This window comes from Capricornis sumatraensis, chromosome 5 (assembly GCF_032405125.1).
Source record: "Capricornis sumatraensis isolate serow.1 chromosome 5, serow.2, whole genome shotgun sequence".
In the NCBI taxonomy this organism is placed as follows: Eukaryota; Metazoa; Chordata; class Mammalia; order Artiodactyla; family Bovidae; genus Capricornis; species Capricornis sumatraensis.
This window is the reverse complement of record NC_091073.1, coordinates 38,361,432-38,381,359: the sequence shown is the minus strand read 5'-3', so window position 1 is coordinate 38,381,359 and position 19,928 is coordinate 38,361,432. Positions and strand designations below refer to the sequence as shown.

General features: G+C 38.3%; 1 protein-coding gene across 1 annotated transcript in view; it reads right to left on the bottom strand.

Annotated features, from left to right (window-relative positions):
- The window catches only part of ELAPOR2 (endosome-lysosome associated apoptosis and autophagy regulator family member 2), a 213,075-nt gene that overhangs the window by 71,628 nt on the left and 121,519 nt on the right, over positions 1 to 19,928 (bottom strand). The window contains exons 3-5 of the mRNA XM_068973179.1: positions 14,029 to 14,224; positions 6,365 to 6,512; positions 3,271 to 3,357 (exon numbers count right to left, since the gene is read on the bottom strand). Coding sequence (XP_068829280.1) covers positions 3,271 to 3,357; positions 6,365 to 6,512; positions 14,029 to 14,224 — 431 coding nt within the window. The remainder of the gene's footprint in view (positions 1 to 3,270; positions 3,358 to 6,364; positions 6,513 to 14,028; positions 14,225 to 19,928) is intronic.

The window sequence follows — 19,928 nt, the reverse complement described above, 5'->3', positions numbered from 1 at the left end:
TGCCACCCTTATTCTTCTATGGATTTTGGCTGGGCAAATTCAAGCAATATAAAATTAAAACATATCTGACTACCTCACCCTGCCAGAGAGTCAGAAAAGCAGTACGTTAAATATTTTTTCCTTTGTGTTAAGTCTTTGTAAGTGAAGAAAGCATATCTGCTGCCAAGGGTTACTTGTACCTTCAAAGCCCAGAGGACTGAAAGCTTAGGTGAATGGATCTTAATTGGTACTAATATCACTTCCAGGCATAGAGATCAAAAAAATTATTCTGAAAGGATGCATTATATTAATCACTCAAGGATGAGGTATCTGCTACAACACAAAGGCAAGGATGGATGGTCACTTATTGAAACAGTGTTCAATCTACACGGCAGGCACCATGTTAGGCCCTCCCTATGTATCCTCTCAATGGACATGAGTTTGAGCAAACCCCGGGAGATGGTAAAGGACAGGGCAGCCTGGCATGCTGCAGTCCATGGGGTCACAAAGAGTCAGACATGACTGAGTGACTGAATAACAAATGTATCCTCTCATTTAACTCTGCAAGATTGGTCCTATTTCTCATATGAACTATTAGAGTCAAAAAGACAAAGTCAGTTGCCTAAAGAAATACAATGACTATAAACCAGAGCTGCTGTTGTTGTTTAGTCGCTATTTCTGATTTTTGCAACCCCATGGACTATAGGCTGCCAGGCTCCTCTGTCCATGAGATACCCCAGGCAAGAATACTGGAGTGCTTTTCCATTTCCTTTTCCAGGGGACCTTCCCGACTCAGGGATCAAATTAGGGTATAGTACTTTACCATGCTGTGTTCGTTTCTCCTGTACAATAAGTGAATCAGCTATATATGCACACATATTCCCTCTTTTTTGGATTTCCTTCCCATTTAGGTCACCACAGAGCATTTGGTAGAGTTTCCTGTGCTATACAGTAGGTTCTCATTAGTTATTTATTTCATACCTAGTAGTGTATATATTTCAATCCCAATCTTCCAATTCACCCCAGTCCCTTCCCCCCTTAGTGTCCAAACACTTGTTCACTACATCTGTGTCTCTATTTCTTCCTTGTAAAAAGGTTCATCTATACCATTTTTCTAGATTTTAAATCCATGTCTCACTCCAAAGGGACAGTGCCTCAAATAATAACAGATTCAGAGACTGTGTTACCTAATAATTGCCTTCAAACACTCAGGGTTGTCCTTAAAGAAATAAGCAGTTTGCCAGACACAACCAGAAAGGGTAGAATTTTAAACAATGGGTAACAGATAGAAAGCAGCTTTCAGCTCCAGACATGGATGAATTTTGTGATATGCAGAGCTGTGCAAAACTGGGCTCAGAACAGTCCCCAACAAGACAAGTTTGAAAATCGCTTCTTGGGGTGACTGCAGAGAAACCTGGATAAAAGAAACTCAGTTCAGTTCCATTGCTCAATCGTGTCTGCCTCTCTGCAACCCCATGGACTGCAGCACACCAGGCTTCCGTGTCCATCACCAACTCTGGAGCTTGCTCAAACTAATGTCCATCAAGTCGGTGATGCCATCCAACCATCTCGTTCTCTTCATCCCCTTCTCCTCCTGCCTTCAACCTTTCCCAGAATCAGGATCTTTTCCAATGAGTCAGTTCTTCACATCAGGTGGCCAAAGTACTGGAGTTTCAGCTTCAGTACCAGTCCTTCCAATGAATATTCAGGACTGATTTCCCTTAGGATAGACTGGTTGGATCTCCTTGCAGTTCAAGGGACTCTCAAGAGTCTTCTCCAACACCACAATTCAAAAGCATCAATTCTTCAGTGCTCAACTTTCTTTACAGTCCAGCTCTCACATCCATACATTATTATTGGAAAAGCCATAGCTTTGAGGGACCTTTGTTGGCAAAGTAATGTCTCTGCTTTTTAATATGCTGTCTAGGTTGGTCATAGCTTTTCTTCCAGGGAGCAAGTGTCTTTTAATTTCATGGCTGCAGTCACCACCTGCAGTGATTTTGGAGCCCCAAAAATATAAAGTTTGTCACTGTTTCCACTGTTTTCCCATCTATTTGTCATGAAGTGATGGGACCAGATGCCATGATCTTAGCTTTCTGAATGTTGAGCTGTAAGCCAACTTTTCACTCTCCTCTTTCACTTTCATCAAGAGGTTCTTTAGTTCTTCTTCGCTCTCTGCCATAAGGGTGGTGTCATCTGCATATCTGAGGTTATTGGTATTTCTCCCAGCAATCTTGATTCCAGCTTCTGCTTCATGCAGCCCAGCGTTTCTCATGATGTACTCTGCATATAAGTTAAATGAGCAGGGTGACAATATACAGCCTTTACATACTCCTTTCCCGATTTGGAACCAGTCTCTTGTTCCATGTCCAGTTCTAATTGTTGTTTCTTGACCTGAATATAGGTTTCTCAAGAGACAGGTCAGGTGGTCTGATATTCCCATCTCTTGAAGAATTTTCCAAAGTTTGTTGTGATCCACATAGTCAAAGGCTTTGGCATAATCAATAAAGCAGAAGTAAACATTTTTCTGGAATTTGTTTCCCTTCTCTATGATCCAATGGATGTTAGCAATTTGATCTCTGGTTCCTCTGCCTTTTCTAAATCCAGCTTGAATATCTGGAAGTTCATGGTTCATGTACTGTTGAAGCCTGACTTGGAGAATTTTGAGCATTACTTTGGTAGCGTGTGAGATGAGTACAACTGTGCAGTAGTTTGAACATTCTTTGGCATTGCCTTTCTTTGGGACTGGAATGAAAGCTGACCTTTTCCATTCCTGTGGCCACTGCTGAGTTTTCCAAATTTGCTAGTATATTGGGTACAGCACTTTCACAGCATCATCTTTTAGGATTTGAAACAGCTCAACTGGAATTCCATCACATCTATGGTTAGCTTTGTTTGTAGTGATGCTTCAAACTCAAGGATCCATCCAATGCCAAGAGTCACTGATTATCTTTCATGTGATTACCACATCTATAAACCTACATACCCAGAGGTTCTGTATATTAATTCTGAGTAGAGTTCATTCCTGTTAATGCCTCCCTTGAAAAGCAGGACAGTTGAAGTGTGATAGGAAAGAGCAGGGAGAGGGAGCTAAGGAGAAAAGAAAAGGAAAGAAAATAATACTAGAAAGAGCCTGAGTCCATGAAATTTAGGGGCAATTTCTTCCCTAACTAGAAATTTCTAGAAATTAAAAGATAATTTTTTTCTTTAAAATAAACTTTTAAAAATAAGTTTGAGAAAAGAAAGGAGAAGAATGGGGTTGGTATGAGAGAAGAGCAGAGAGAGACTTACAGAATGAGAGCCCCATTCTCCATTGTCTGTGAGCTTTACCCACTTGTCAGCGGTGGTGTCCATCTCCTGGCACTGATCATTCTGAATCTGTGGAGTAAACATAAGGGCCCAGTAAAGCTCAGTGAACGGGGTTTTTAATTAGATGTGTCACTCACCACAGGGCAGGCTACAAGAGCTTCTTTCAATGTGTAGGAAACAACAGCCACGAGTAATTCTCAATAAGTAAACACACCAGATCTCCGGAGCCTGAGTGACAACTGCATATGAGTACGTAGCTCTAAGTGAATCTTTCTCATTATTGTAACAAAAAGACAAGCCCATTAAGAAGTCAGAAATTGGGCAACCAGGAGCATGGAAGGCAGAGGAGGAGAGGGCAGTTAACACTGAAAATTCACAGAGAGGAGAAAAAGTCACTACAAAGATGCAAAAGCTTGTACTCACCATGCAGGCCCAATAGTATAAAGTTTATTTTTATAAGATTTAGGGCAATTTAAACCTGAAATTAAAAATAAATGAAATCTGCTTTGTTTTCAGTTCCCCAACACTTAACCCAAATGTGTACATAAGTGGCTATAGCCAAAGTCAAAGACCCCACTTGGTATTTGGGGACAAAGGTTGATACTCTACAGCAATTCAAATAAATACAGCTAATATCTTCAGCACCAAACATCTTGTGCTTTCCAGACAATTCTTCTAAAATACCTAGGAGTTGGGACATACCTCTCCAGGTCTACAAAAAATACACAGACATCTGTCTGTGTATTTTCCTACAGTCTTGACTTCTTGAGGCTATATTTATAGTCTTGACTTCTCCTCATAGCTCAGTGGTAAAGAATCTGCCTGCAGTGCAGGAGACCTGAGGTCAATCCCTGGGTCAGGAATGTCCCCTGGAGAAGGAAATGGCAACCCACTCCAGTATTCTTGTCTGGAGAATCCCCCGGACAGAGGAGCTTGGCGGGCTACAGTCTATGGGGTTGCAGAGAGTCAGACATGACTTAGCAAGGGAGCACATAATAGTCAGCATCAGAATACGGTTGAAATAATATCTCATCATCTATACTTCCTTCAAAATGGCTATTTCTCTATTCTTTAGGTCATTTTTCTACTTCATTCATTCCCCTGACTAATTTCACAAACAGCATTAATATCTTCTTCATAGAGCTATTTCCTAGACTTAACTAACTAGAAAACAGATCCTTTTAACAGCCAAAACCAGAGAAAATCAGCTACTGAGGATATTTGCTTTAACTGAATTTAAGTATCATATTTATATTATAAGCATAATGACAATCAATACGAGTGTTAAGCCATTTTTAAACAGATATAAACCCTGTATATACCTTTTTTGGTCCATGTTTGCATAAACTGAAAGCTTTTTTCTCAGCGGATATCATACATCTAAGTGTTATTTTGACAGTCTAGCAGCATTCTGGAGATCTGAGTTCTCTCGTCACCCATTCTAAAAGTAACTAGTAAAGGTATAACCTTGGTCCAATCACTTCTTCTGTCTAGGTTTGAGTTTCATCATTAAAAAAAAAAAAAAGTATGCGTGGAGGGGAGAGCTGAATGAAACTCCCAGACTCCTAACATTAAATACTTTACTGCTTTCAATCTGTAACGTTCACAGGTACATCTGCATCCTTTAATCTTCAGACATTTTCTTTCCATCAACTACTAGCAGGATGGACATAAGGCACTGACTCTCTGAGTCAATACATTGCAACCTATTAAGGTGAAACATCAATAAAAGAGGAAACATAAACTCACCATCCCTTTCAATCCATAACCAGAAGAATAAAGGCATCACTGAAAGGCAGCAATGAAACCATGCCTTAAGAATATCTTCACTGACAACTCTTAAAGGACTTAATAGACAACACAGAACTAAATGTTTATTCAAACAATTATACAATTACCTTGCTTTTTAACTTTATTTTAGTAATATTGCAAAAATATCCCATGGACTATGGAGTTATTCACTCTGAGAAGTGTCTTGCAAACAAAATGTAACTTAAAAAGCCAATCTGTGTGAATATTGCTTAACATCTTAAACTCATCAAAGGATAGTTGAGTTAAGAGGGTCCTTAAAAGGTCTGGTCTACAGTCCTGTTTACAAAAAGGCATGTTGAGAGCTGAAAAGTTAGTTGTCAGGTAACACACAACCAGCAACTGCAGAGTTGGGACATGAGCCAGAATCTCTTGACTTTAAATTTTAGGCTCATACATTCACAGAAAATATTTTTTCCTAGCAAACTTTTGATTTAGAAATTTCCATTATCAAGAGCAATATAAATTTGCTTTAGCATTATCAGTACATTTATTCCTGCAATCTTGGCCACAGAAACATTTTACAAGATATTTTCCCAGTTACTTGCACAACACACATACTTTTTTTTTTTTTTTCTGGTTTAAGAAGTCAATCGGAACAAATTTTTCGCAAGCATTTGAGTCACTGCCACAACAAATATTTGCACAATTAGGTACAGTTTACATAAAATAGCTAAATAATGTTTGTGGTAACAACCTATTATGTTAGCCTATTATTTTATCTTATAGTCTTTAATGTTATTTAATCTCTTGCCAGAGACATCAACTACCTCATCCCTTGATTTTTTTATATTGTACAAAACTGGGGCAATCAGCAAGATATAGTCACTTCTAGTTCTAAGATATTGCCCATGAGTACACTTAAATAATTCAAATATTTAAAATTGAAAAGAGAAGAAAAATCTTCTTAAATAAAAACCAAGATTGGTGAAAACATATTTTTAGACAAAGTAGCATCTATCACTATAAAAAAAATTAAATGAATCTCAGGAAATATATTCATCACACAAAAAGTCTCAACCAAATGGTCACCTAATGATCATATCCAAAAGGAAAACAACCTGAATATTATTATACAAGGAGAGAACTCAGAGGTAAAGAAATAATTATTAACCAGAAAGTATTATAGAAAAAATAAATATTTCTTATCAAAAGCTTCAGTTAACACAAAAAGCCGAGGCACACAATGAAATGGGAACAAATGATTAAGAGAAATTTTACATGAATGCCCTTTAAGAAGTGAATTCTAGAATATAAAAGGCCTTACAAAGAACTCAAAGAAGATGTTGTTGTCCACATATTGGTACTCAAAGAAGACATAACCTGACTTCTTGAGGTGAACGGCATAGATCAAGGATACTGTGCAGTCATCACGATTGGACTCTATGTAGTTTCCACGAGGGACCCAAGAAGAGCTGTGGAAACAAAACCATTTCATGTTAGCATTCAGAAACCTCTCTGTTCACAAGTTCTATAACTGAGATTTAAAAGCAGTTCTGCCGACAAAGCACAGCAGCGAAGTCTGAAGCGCATGTGGACTCCAAAGGCCAACACCACTGCTTGAAAAAAGGTTCGTGTCTGTGGCACGTAACTTCCTAAAATCATTGTTAAGATTATGCAGTTAATGTGCTATGCAGCTGCTGCTTATCACCAAAAATGTAATCACTAGATAGCTGGTCACTAATTCTAGCAGTCTTTGATGGAATTACTCTCAAATAATACCTAAAGTTTTATTTACAAACACATATTGGCAGGGGTATCCATTTATTATAAGAGAAGAAATCATCCTAGAAAAAGTCCTTTTAAAGTGAATTTAAATATTTTTTAATGTTTATTTCGTATTGGGGTATAGTCAATTAACAATGCTGTGATCGTTCCAGGTGAACAGCAAAGGGCCTCAGTTATACCTATATCTATTCTCCCTCAAACTCCCCTTCCATCCAGGTTGCCACATAACATTAAGCAGAAAAAAAAGAGAGAGAGAGAAAAAGTGGAATCTAAGAAACAAACCACAAAGGGACTTATAGATACAGAGAACAGACTAGTTTTCTGTGGTTGCCAGGGAGGGGGGAGCAGAATAGATGAAGGGGATGAAGGGGTACCAACCACCAGTTATGAATAAATCATGAGGTTGTAAAAAACAAGATAAAGAATATGGTCAATATTGTAATAACTTATTGTGGTGACTGTTTCATAATATATGTCACTGTCAAATCACTATGTAATGCTACTGAAACTAGCATAATATCAATTTGCTATGCAACTGTTATATTTCAGTTGTTAAAAAAAAAAAAAGTACATGATCAGCCAGATGGAAAAAAATAATAAAGTAAACCTAAATAAAATGTAGATCACAGTGTCACAGTACATAGTAGGAGCAAAAGTCTGATAGGAAATTTTATCTAAAAAATAAAAGATTAAGGAAATATACTAGTGAACAAAAGTTGGATTATAAATCTAACCATAAGCTAATTCTTAGATTAATCAACACTGAGTCATGTGTCAACTTCTGGGCCAAAAAAGTTTCCAACCAGACTGTACAACAGCACAACTTAATATCCTTCTCTTTGAATTTAACTTTCCATTTGGATTATAAGAGTGAGATTTTTGGCAAATTCTTTTTACTAACAAAAAAAATAATAATAAAAGACTGAGACTTCCACATCTCAACATGACTCACTAATTGGTACTGGACTTGCCCTTTTCTTTAACAGTCTAGTGAACTAAACAAAACACACAAGCCATGCTCAGGCACTGACACTAGACAGTGCAGGACTGAGATTCTTGACAGCAGGAAAATGCATGAGACAAAGCCCAAACTGACCCTGACCTCATTCATTCTCAGGACACTTTCCAGACTCTGGAACTGAGAGACAGCTCCCAAGCAGAGCACAGTGGTCTCACTGAGAGATGAATGTCTGGAGGAAGCTGAAATAACCAGAATTTACAGGCATGAGAAGCAGAGAAAACGGGGGCTCCAGAAGTCCACATGGAGCTTCTCTATAGGCCCAGGCTTGGGGCTGGAAGGTGCAGGCCTAGTAGAGAACAACCACTGCAAAACTAAGTCAAAATCAGAGAGGTCACTTTTATGGGTATTGCAGGATCTCCAGGCCAGCCAGAGAGGAGAAAACTTAATAACCACATTGGACACTCATCTGAGACTCCAGAAGTGCCACATTTTAGGAATAAGGACCATGCCCTGGGGTAGGTATCCACAAACTTGTTCATAAACAGCCAAAGAGTCCATAATTGGGGCTTTATTAACCATGCGATCTCTCCTGCAGTACTCCACTAGGCAATTATAGCTCAAAAGCAGCCATAGATAACACATAAATAAATGAGTGCAGCTGTGTTCCAATATAACATTATTTATAAAAACGGAGTAGGCTATAGTGTGCCCTAGAGTAAAGACCATGACCTAGAACTAAGTGTGAAACCAACACAGAGCCACCTTATAAAATTCTAAATACCAAACCTAACGAGACACTCTTCTGGTAAATATGCTGCCTGCCAGAACAAAATCCAATGTCTTTTACACAAAAAAAAAATAATCCACATTGTAACACTCATGATGCCTAAGATACATTAAAAATTTACTAGAAATGCAAAGAAGTGGTAAAATATGACCATTAATTGATAACAAAGAATCAAAAGAAACAGAAAAGTATTTAAGATAGCTTTTAAAAATATAATCAAAAAACATCAAGAGATGAATACAGTAAGTGAAGGCATGAATAATCTCAACTATTTTAAGGGAAATAAATATTTTAAAAACTAAATGGAAATTCTACAGCTGAAAATTACTATTTGTGAAATTTAAAATTCAATAGATGAGCTTAAGATCAAGTTTGAAACTGCAAAAGAAATAATGATAGAGCAATAGAGACTATGTAATCTGAAGTATAAGAGAAAAAAATGGGGGGAAAAATGGAGTCTCAATGACTGTGGACAATACCAAGTGGCCTAACATACATGTAAATGGAGTTATAGAAGGAAAATAGGGAGAGAAGGGGGCAGAAAAACATTACTGGTGAAAGAATAGCTTTAAAAAATTCCCAAATTTAATAACAATATCAACCTACAAATCCAGGAAGCTCAGTCAACTTCAAGCAGAGTAAAAATACAAAGAAAACCAATGCTTTCTTTGAGTCATGTGTCAACTTTTGGGCCAAAAACATTTCCAACCAGACTGTATGACAGCACAACTTAATATCCTTCTCTTCAAATTTAATTTTCTATCTGGATTATGAGAGCGAGATTTTTGGCAAATTCTTTGTCTTTACTAACAAAAAAATAATAATAATAAAAGACTGAGACTTCCACATCTCAACATGACTAGCAAAGAAATAGAGAACACATTACAAGCAAAGAAATACAGAATATATTATAAGTAGTCAAGGAAACAATGACACATTATACAAAAGGAAACTAACCAAGCAAAATATAGCTAATTTTTTTTTCTTATCACAAACAAGGGAGAGTTCAGAAGGTAATGGAACACCTTTAAAACACAGAAGGAGAAAAGTAAAAGTCCAGAGCCCTATGTCCAACAAAATATTCTTCAAAACTGAGGCTAAATAAAGATGTGTTTAGATTTCAAAAAGTTGAGAGAAGTTATGAGCAGTAGACCTGCATGAAATGATAAAGAAAATTTTACAGATTAAAAAAATAATACTGAACAAACATTTAGAAAATAGGAGAAAAGAGTATTAACAACCATAAATACACAGATAAAAGCATAAAGCTACATTTTTCTCAAGTTTTTTAAAAATTAACTGATTCTTTAAAACACATTTCATTGTATTACAGGGTTTATGATGTGTTCCTAAACCTATGATAATAGCACCAGGATAAGGGTATAAAGGTAACTAAACTGTTGTAAAGCTTTACATATTATATAAAAGTATAATAACAATACTAATTATACTTTAAGAATTGTAATTTGTAGCCTTTGCAAGATATCTAAAGATGTAAAAACACTAACTACAACAGAAAACATTGATAAATTGTACTTTTTCAAATTTTAAACTTTTGATTATTTAAAGACACCCCTGAGAAAATGAGAAAGCAAAAGCTGCAGATAAAAGAACTATTTCACACACATATATGTATATGTGCATGTATATGTGTATAGGTTACATATTATATAGATTCATGACAAAACTTCCTTTCTGTCAAGCATACACAAAGAACTACTACAGCTCAATAATCAGCTGACCCAAAAATATAACAAGTGGATAAATATTTGAAACTAATACCTTTATAAGGAAAGAAATGCAAAAAAAAAAAAAACCACAAAGAAATACCATTTCTCATAACATACACTAGAAAGACTAAAATAAACCAAGACATGTGTACAATATTTTACAATGTAAATAACTAGAATTCAAATGCACTGCTAGAGTCTAATGCTACAATCATTTTGAAAATCTCTGACAACTTCTTACAAAGTTCAACACACATCTTCTATATGATCCAAGCAATTAAAAAGAAGTAAAAAGAAAGCAAGATTCGGTGGATAGAAGAAAGGAAAAAGGGAGAGGGAGGGAGGAAAGGAGACAAGCTTAGCAGTGATAGACTGAAATTTACACTGAGAAAATGATACTCAATACACTGAAAAATTTCTGCTTATCATTCGATTTCTTTAATGAATAAGCAATTTCAAGTAGAAAAAAAAAGCCATGTGAATATCTCCTGCTCACCAAAACAAAGATCTGAGGTCTTATAACATCCTGCTGGTATTCTCCTCTAAGAACTCTTTAATTTAAAGAATTTAAATTATACACACATAAAGGTTTCACACGTTATACAAAGGTACAGTGTTCCTGTGAAATCTTTCATAAGCTGAAATGCTATAAAGCAAAGAAGTAATCACCTTAGGACACAAATTAATTTAAAAATAAACTGTGAGAAAGCCATGATCCCACAGATACAGTTCAAAGTTACGATGACCTGATGCTGAGATGCTGAATGTAGTTCCCAGAAAGAGTTTAGTGCAGCTGCTCTCACTGCACAGAGTACAAACTGCCTCTAGGGTGGCTCCATTTGCTGCAAAATCAATGCTAAATAGCATTTTTGCCTTTTGCCTTTTTTTTTTTTTTGGTAAAAGTGAAAATCCTCTTCGGATTTCTCTTGGTTAACAAAAACAGGTACTAATATAGGTCGTCCATAAAAGTGAAATGATGTAATAAATAAAACAAACTCTGGAAAAGCAGAGGTTATCTGAGTATGCATGTATACACACATATATGTATTAATATATGTACATACATATACAACATGGGTTTGAACTGCACCGTTCACTGATACTCAGATGACTTTCACTAAATACACATTGCAGTACTATTGGATCCATGGTTGGTTGAATCTACCAGTTGCTGAAGGGAGGATACAAAGGGCCAACTTAAAGTTGTAAGTGTATTTTCAACTTTAAGAACGTAGGCACTCCCACCCCCATAGTGCTGAGGGGTCAACTGCATTTATATGTGTGTACAATTATACACACATACATATAATTCTTCCTCTGGCAGAGGAACCAGAGATCAAATTGCCAACATCCGCTGGATCATGGAAAAAGCAAGAGAGTTCCAGAAAAACATCTATTTCTGCTTTATTGGCTATGCCAAAGCCTTTGAGTGTGTGGAAAATAAACTGTGGAAAATTCTGAAAGAGATGGGAATACCAGACCACCTGACCTGCCTCTTGAGAAACCTGTATGCAGGTCAGGAAGCAACAGTTAGAACTGGACATGGAACAACAGACTGGTTCCAAATAGGAAAAGCAGTACGTCAAGGCTGTATATTGTCACCCTGCTTATTTAACTTATACACAGAGTACATCATGAGAAATGCTGGACTGGAAGAAGCACAAGCTGGAATCAAGATTGCTGGGAGAAATAGCAATAACCTAAGATATGCAGATGACACCACCCTTATGGCAGAGAGAAGAGGAACTAAAAAGCCTCTTGATGAAAGTGAAAGAGGAGAGTGAAAAACTTGGCTTAAAACTTAACATTCAGAACACGAAGATCATGGCATCTGGGCCCATCACTTCATGGGCAATAGATAGGGGAACAGTGGAAACAGTGGCTGACTTCATTTTTGGGGGCTTGAAAATCCCTGCAGATGGTGACTGCAGCCATGAAATTAAAAGATGCTTACTCCTGGGAAGGAAAGTTATGACCAACCTAGATAGCATATTCAAAAGCAGAGATATTACTTTGCCAACAAAGGTCTGTCTAGTCAAGGCTATGGTTTTTCCAGTGGTCATGTATGGATGTGAAAGTTGGACTGTGAAGAAAGCTGAGCACTGAAGGATTGATGCTTTTGAGTGGTGGTGTTGGAGAATACTCTTGAGAGTCCCTTGAACTGCAAGGAGATCCAACCAGTCCATCTTAAAGGAGATCAGTCCTGGGTGTTCATTGGAAGGACTGATACTGAAGCTGAAACTCCAGTACTCTGGCCACCTCATGAGAAGAGTTGACTCATTGGAAAAGACTTTGATGCTGGGAGGGATTGGGGGCAGGAACAGAAGGGGACGACAGAGGATGAGATGGCTGGATGGCAGCACTGACTCGATGAACATGAGTTTGAGTGAACTCCGGGAGTTGGTGATGGACAGGGAGGCCTGGCGTGCTACGATTCATGGGGTCGCAAAGAGTCAGACATGACTGAGTGACTGAACTGAACATATAATGTTTATATATAGAGAGAAATAATCCTATTAGTGCTACCTAATATCACGACTCTATATGATGAAATGACCATTATCAGAAGAGTAAAAATGTCTCTTGGCCGAGAGAGAGACTGCTAGAAAGCAAGGGGGATGAAGGGAAGGTAGGAAGGAAGGAGGAGCAAACGTATCTACTGTCACAGCTAAATAATTCCCCAACATCTTTAGTTCAGGGTGAAAAATGTGAGTCATTTTTTTTATTTGAATCATTTCCACTCAGGGGGAAAAATGTGACCATTCTTGTCAGAAGGCAGCCAGAGGCTGGAAGTTTAATTGTACAAAACACAGGCACACGAAAGGGAATGTTAAATAGTCAATATGGGAAAACAGGAAGGGTGAGAACCCAAAGATAAGAATTCTGTGTTTTTTTCCAAACAATTTAGCCTTCCTCCAATATTGTCACAGGCAAAGCTATCATCTCCTATTAAAAAGGTGGAAATTAAGTAAAAGTGCTTTCTACCTTAGGTGTTTAGCCCACTCTATGCAGCAGAAAATCATCAAGTGTACAAATGAATGAAGGTTATACATTTTTCCTTTTCAAGGAAAATTTTTAAAATGGAAAATATTCATTAAAATTAGAGAAGAGTTTATAGAACTACTTGCTTTAATATAGTTATAAATATATTAGAAAACTAAGTTGCCTTTCTAATACTTTTATTGCATTTTGCATACTATATATTATGTCCTAAGAGCAATTACTTTAACCTCATGAAAATTCCCTGGTGTTTCCCTGGTGGCTCAGATGTTAAAGCATCTGTCTGCAATGTGGGAGACCTGGGTTTGATACCTGGGTTGGGAAGATTCCCTGGAGAAGGAAATGGCACCCCACTCCAGTACTTTTGCCTGGAAAATCCCATGGATGAAAAAAATAATAATAATAAAATAAAATAAAAAAGAAAAGAAAATCCCATGGACGGAGGAGCCTGGTAGGCTACAGCCCATGGATTCTCAAAGAGTCGGACACGACTGAGCGACTTCACTTTCTTTCTTTCTTTCTTTCTTTCATGAAAATACAGCTATGTAATTCACAAGAACTGTCTAAAAAATATGACTATTTGCAATCAGTTTACCTATAGTTCTTGCTTCAGCAGCACATATACGGTTAGTTTACCTATAATCCCAATCACTACCAAGGTTATCCTCAACTTCTTTCTGGAAAAGAGCAACTACACCCTTTTCAAGGCTCCTTTGGATTCTTACTTGTTACAGCCCTCTGGCCTGCTATCAGAAGGGCCGACCACAGTGTCCATGAATGTTGCGACGTTGGAAAATCCAGCCGGCAATTCATCCCATTCGTCAAATTTGATGCCACTGCCCAAGGAGTAAGTGCCTTCACCACACTTACTGCATACCTGGTTCTTCATTTCTAGATACTCCCCAGAAGCACAGGAGAAAGCTGGAAGGCAAAATACATAACCCGTTAGTCATCACACGCCTCCTCCTTCAATTTCCTCCCTTCATACCTATTACTAGCATTGTTTTTATAAAGCTCTGGTCATGTTACACCCTAATTAAAGTTTTCCAAAGTTTTCCTTATCACTACAAAGACTTTACAGTTTGTCCCCACCCCATCTTACCAGGTTCATCACTTGACCGATTCTCTTCCAACCGTAACAAAATTATTATCACTCCCAAAATATTTCATCCTCTTTCTTGTCACTCTAGTCTTTGGAGTTGCTGATCAACCCATGTGCTCACCCTAAAAACTCCTGTTCCTAACTCAAAAATGACCCTTTTTATAACAGAAGATGGGTTCCTGCCCCTCCAGGCAGTCAAATGGGGCTCCCACTGTACTCCTACAATACTCTTTTTATAACAGCCTCCCTTAAAGATTAAAAAAAAAAAAAACAGAGAAACAAATATTACTTATCAACTGATATGAGACTTCGAGGTTCCAAAAAACAGGCATCATTATTTTTGAATATTAGCTAACTGTACCTGGCTAATATTAAATGCAAATAAAAGGTTTATCCAAAAAGAGGGGATATATGTATACATGGGCTTCCCAGGTGGTGCTAGTGGTAACGAACCCCCTTGTCAATGCAGGAGAAAAGAGACGCAGGTTCAACCCCTGGGTCAGGAAGATCCCCTAGAGAAGGGCATCACAATCCACTCCAGTATTCTTGCCTGGAGAATTCCATGGACAGAGGAGCCTGGCGGGCTACAGTTCATGCGGTTGCACAGAGTCAGACACGACTGAAGCGATTCAGCTTGCATACATGCATATGTACACACATGGCTGCTTCACTTTGCTGTATAGCAGAAACTGACACATCAGTATAAAGCAACTGTATTCAAATAAAACATAAAATGAAAGAAAAAGGTTGATCCAGTGAGTAACATAAACATAAAGGGGATAACAAGAGGGTAGTGCTTCACGTGTATCAGCTAAACAAGTATCCCCACTCTGAAACCAGGAGTCCACATTTTCAATATTCATGACTCCCACCCAGTCATTTCCACAGCCTCCACTTTGTTTTTTTTTAAACTGATGCCAGGCTCTGTGCAAATCCTCAGACAGAACCAGAGACGGAAGCCACAGGCAAAGTGCAGAACAGATGACACAGTCACAGAAAAGACGGCAATTCTTCTGCTGTTATTACTCATTCAGCAAACGCAAATCTATGTCCCCCAAATGTGTGGTTCTGTGCTCAGGGCAGTATTAGTGACTCAAACACAGCAAAGAGCTTTCTAATCCTTTAATCAGGATACTAAAGAAACAAGAACAAAATAAAACCTCCAAATTACCCGATGAAGAAAAACGAATCTCCCAGCAGACAGTGAAGCAGCAAAACCTCACATTTAGACAGATTTCCCTTTTAGAATACATTTGGAAATGTGGCAAAAAATAAGAACAAGATAATTTTGAAAAAAAATTAAAGAATTAGAGCTAAGCATCCTGTATCCTGCATCGAACCTGGACTGGCAATTCGTTTCTTATATGATATTATACATGGAGGCTTGGGGCTGGTGCACTGGGATGACCCAGAGGGATGGTACGGGAAGGGAGGTGGGAGGGGGGTTCAGGATGGGGAACACGTGTACATTCATGGTGGATTCATATTGATGTATGGCAAAACCAATACAACATTGTGAAGTAATTGGCCTCCAATTTAAATAAATAAATTTAAACAGTGCTGCGATGAATACTGGGGTACATGTGTCTCTTTCTATTCTGGTTTCCTCAGTGTGTATGCCCAGCAGTGGGATTGCTGGGTTATAAGGCAGTTCTATTTACAATTTTTTAAGGAATACCCAGCACATGGAAACAACTTAGATGTCCATCAGCAGATGAATGGATAAGAAAGCTGTGGTACATATACACAATGGAATATTACTCAGCCATTAAAAAGAATACATTTGAATCAGTTCTAATGAGGTGGATGAAACTGGAGCAGATTATACAGAGTGAAGTAAGCCAGAAAGAAAAACACCAATACAGTATACTAACACATATATATGGAATTTAGAAAGATGGCAATGATGACCCTGTATGCGAGACAGCAAGAGACACAGATGTGTAGAGCGGACTTTTGGACTCTGAGGGAGAGGGCGAGGGTGGGATGATTTGCGAGAATGGCATTGAAACATGTATACTATCATGAAGGAACGAATCACCAGTCTATGTTCGATGCAGGATACAGGATGCTTGGGGCTGGTGCACCGGGATGATCCAGAGAGATGATATGGGGTGGGAGGTGGGAGGGGGTTTCATGTTTGAGAACTCATGCACACCCGTGGCGGATTCATGTCAATGTATGGCAAAACCAATACGGTATTGTAAAGTAAAATAAAGTAAAAATAAAAATTAAAAAAAAATAAAAATAAAGGTACAAGGTGATAAATAAATAAATAAATAAAATTTAAATTAGGAAAAAAAAAGAATTAGTGCTAAAACCCATATTCATCTACTTACTATCCAATGAATAAATGTTTTCTTCAAAAAAGTTTATCATACTGTAAAATGAACTTCTAAACTTCAAATTAGGAGGATATCAGACAATAAGAAAAGATTAGGCAAAAAAGTATTACATGCTGGCTGCAAGGTCAAAACTCTCTTGGATCAAGTTGTACCACTTCCAAACTGTGACCTTGAGTGAGGTACTTCAGGCCTGAGTTTCTATCTCTGAAAATCAGATAAAAATCACAGTACTGCCCTATAGGGATATACAGAGAAAATACAGTACAAAGTGGTCTGTACAGCTTCTTGCATTTAATAAATGCTCACAACATATGGTTGTGATCACTACCAACACAACCAAGAGAGAAACATAGTATTAAAAAATATCTTATTTTACTTTATATGGTTTATAGGTCTTCTAGTTAAACTGATAAACAGTATCATAAACCAAGAGCATACATCACACTAAATCAAGAGTCAGTAGGACGGGAGCTGACTGCACCTCAGACCATGACTCCTTATTGCCAAATTCAGACTCAAAGTGAAGAAATTGGGGAAAACCGCTAGACCATTCAAGTATGGCCTAAATCAAATCCCTAACGACTATACAGTGCAAGTGAGAAATGGATTTAAGGGACTAGATCTGATAGGCAGAGTGCCTGATGAACTATGGACAAAGGTCTGTGACACTACAGGAGACAAGCAGCAAGACCATACCCAAGAAAAAGAAATGCAAAAAGCAAAATGGCTATCTGAGGAGGCCTTACAAATAGCTGTGAAGAGAAGAGAAGCGAAAAGCAAAGGAGAAAAGGAAAGATATACCCATTTGAATGCAGACTTCCAAAGAATAGCAAGGAGAGAAAAGAAAGCCTTCCTCCGCGATCAATGCAAAGAAACAGAGGAAAACAACACAATAGGAAAGACTAGAGAGCTCTTCAAGAAAATTAGAGATACCAAGGGAACATTTCATGCAAAGATGGGCTTAATAAAGGACAGAAATGGTATGGACCTAACAGAAGCAGAAGATATTAAGAAGAGGTGGCAAGAATACACAGAAGAACTGCACAAAAAAGATCTTCACAACCCAGATAATTACGATGATGTGATCACTCACCTAGAGCCAGACATCCTGGAATGTGAAGTCAGTGGGCCTTACGAAGTATCGCTATGAACAAAGCTAGTGCAGGTGATGGAATTCCAGTTGAAGTTATTTCAAATCCTGAAAGATGATGCTGTGAAAGTGCTGCACCCAATATACCAGCAAATTTGGAAAACTCAGCAGTGGCCACAGGACTGGAAAAGGTCAGTTTTCATTCCAATCCCTAAGAAAGGTAATGCCAAAGAATGCTCCAACTACTGCACAATTGCACTCATCTCACATGCTAGTAAAGTAATGCTCAAAATTCTCCAAGCCAGGTTTCAGCAATATGTGAACCGTGAACTTCCTGATGTTCAAGCTGGTTTTAGAAAAGGCAGAGGAACCAGAGATCAAATTGCCAGCATCCGCTGGATCATGGAAAAAGCAAGAGAGTTCCAGAAAAACATCTATTTCTGCTTTATTGACTATGCCAAAGCCTTTGACTGTGTGGATCACAATAAACTGTGGAAAATTCTGAGAAATGGGAATACCAGACCACCTGACCTGCCTCTTGAAAAAAACCTGTATGCAGGTCAGGAAGCAACAGTTAGAACTGGACATGGAACAACAGACTGGTTCCAAACAGGAAAAGGAGTACGTCAAGGCTGTATACTGTCACCCTGCTTATTTAACTTATATGCAGAGTACATCATGAGAAATGCTGGGGTGGAGAGGGCACAAGCTGGAATTAAGATAGCCGAGAGAAATATCAATAACCTCAGATATGCAGATGACACCACCCTTATGGCAGAAAGTGAAGAAGAACTAAAGAGCCCCTTGATGAAAGTTCAATTAAGTTCAGTCACTCAGTCGTGTGGGACTCTTTGTGACCCCATGAATCGCAGCACACCAGGCTTCCCTGTCCATCACCAACTCCCAGAGTTCACTCAAACTGATGTCCATTGAGTCGGTGATGGCTCATCCTCTGTCATCCCCTTCTCTTCCTGCCCCCAATCCCTCCCAGTATCAAGATCTTTTCCAATGAGTTAACTCTTCGCATGAGGTGGCCAAAGTACTGCAGTTTCAGCTTCAGCATCAGTCCTTCCGATGAACACCCAGGACTGGTCTCCTTTAGGATGGACTGGTTGGATCTCCTTGCAGTCCAAGGGACTCTTAAGAGTATTCTTTAACACCACAGCTCAAAAGCATCAATTCTTCAGCACTCAGCTTTCTTCACAATCAAACTCACATCCATACATGACCACTGGAGAAACCATAGCCTTGACTAGATGGACCTTTGTTGGCAAAGTAATATCTCTGCTTTTGAATATGCTATCTAGGTTGGTCATTACTTTCCTTCCAAGGAGTAAGCGTCTTTTAATTTCATGGCTGCAGTCACCATCTGCAGTGATTTTGGAGCCCTCAAAAATAAAGTCTGACACTATTTCCCCATCTATTTGCCATGAAGTGATGGGACCAGATGCCATGATTTTAGTTTTTTGAATGTTGAGCTTTAAGCCAACTTTTACACTCTCCTCTTTCACTTTTATCAAGAGGCTTTTTAGTTCCTGTTCACTTTCTGCCATAAGGGTGGTGTCATCTGCATATCTGAGGTTATTAATGTTTCTCTCGGCAGGCTTGATTCCGGCTTGTGCTTCTTCCAGCCCAGCATTTCTCATGATGTACTCTGCATATAAGTTAAATAAGCAGGGTGACAATATACAACCTTGACGCACTCCTTTTCCTATTTGGAAAGTGAAAGAGGAGAGTGAAAATGTTGGCTTAATGCTCAACATTCAGAAAACAAAGATCATGGCATCTGGTCCCATCACTTCATGGCAAATAGATGGGGAAACAGTGGAAACAGTGGCTGACTTCATTTTGGGGGGATCCAAAATCACTGCAGATGTTGATTGCAGCCATGAAATTAAAAGACGCTTACTCCTTGGAAGAAAAGTTATGACCAACCTAGACAGCATATTCAAAATCAGAGACATTACTTTGCCAACAAAAGTCTGTCTAGTCAAGGCTATGGTTTTTCCAGTGGTCATGTATGGTTGTGAGAGTTGGACTATAAAGAAAGTTGAAAGCCAAAGAATTGATGCTTTTGAGCTGTGGTGT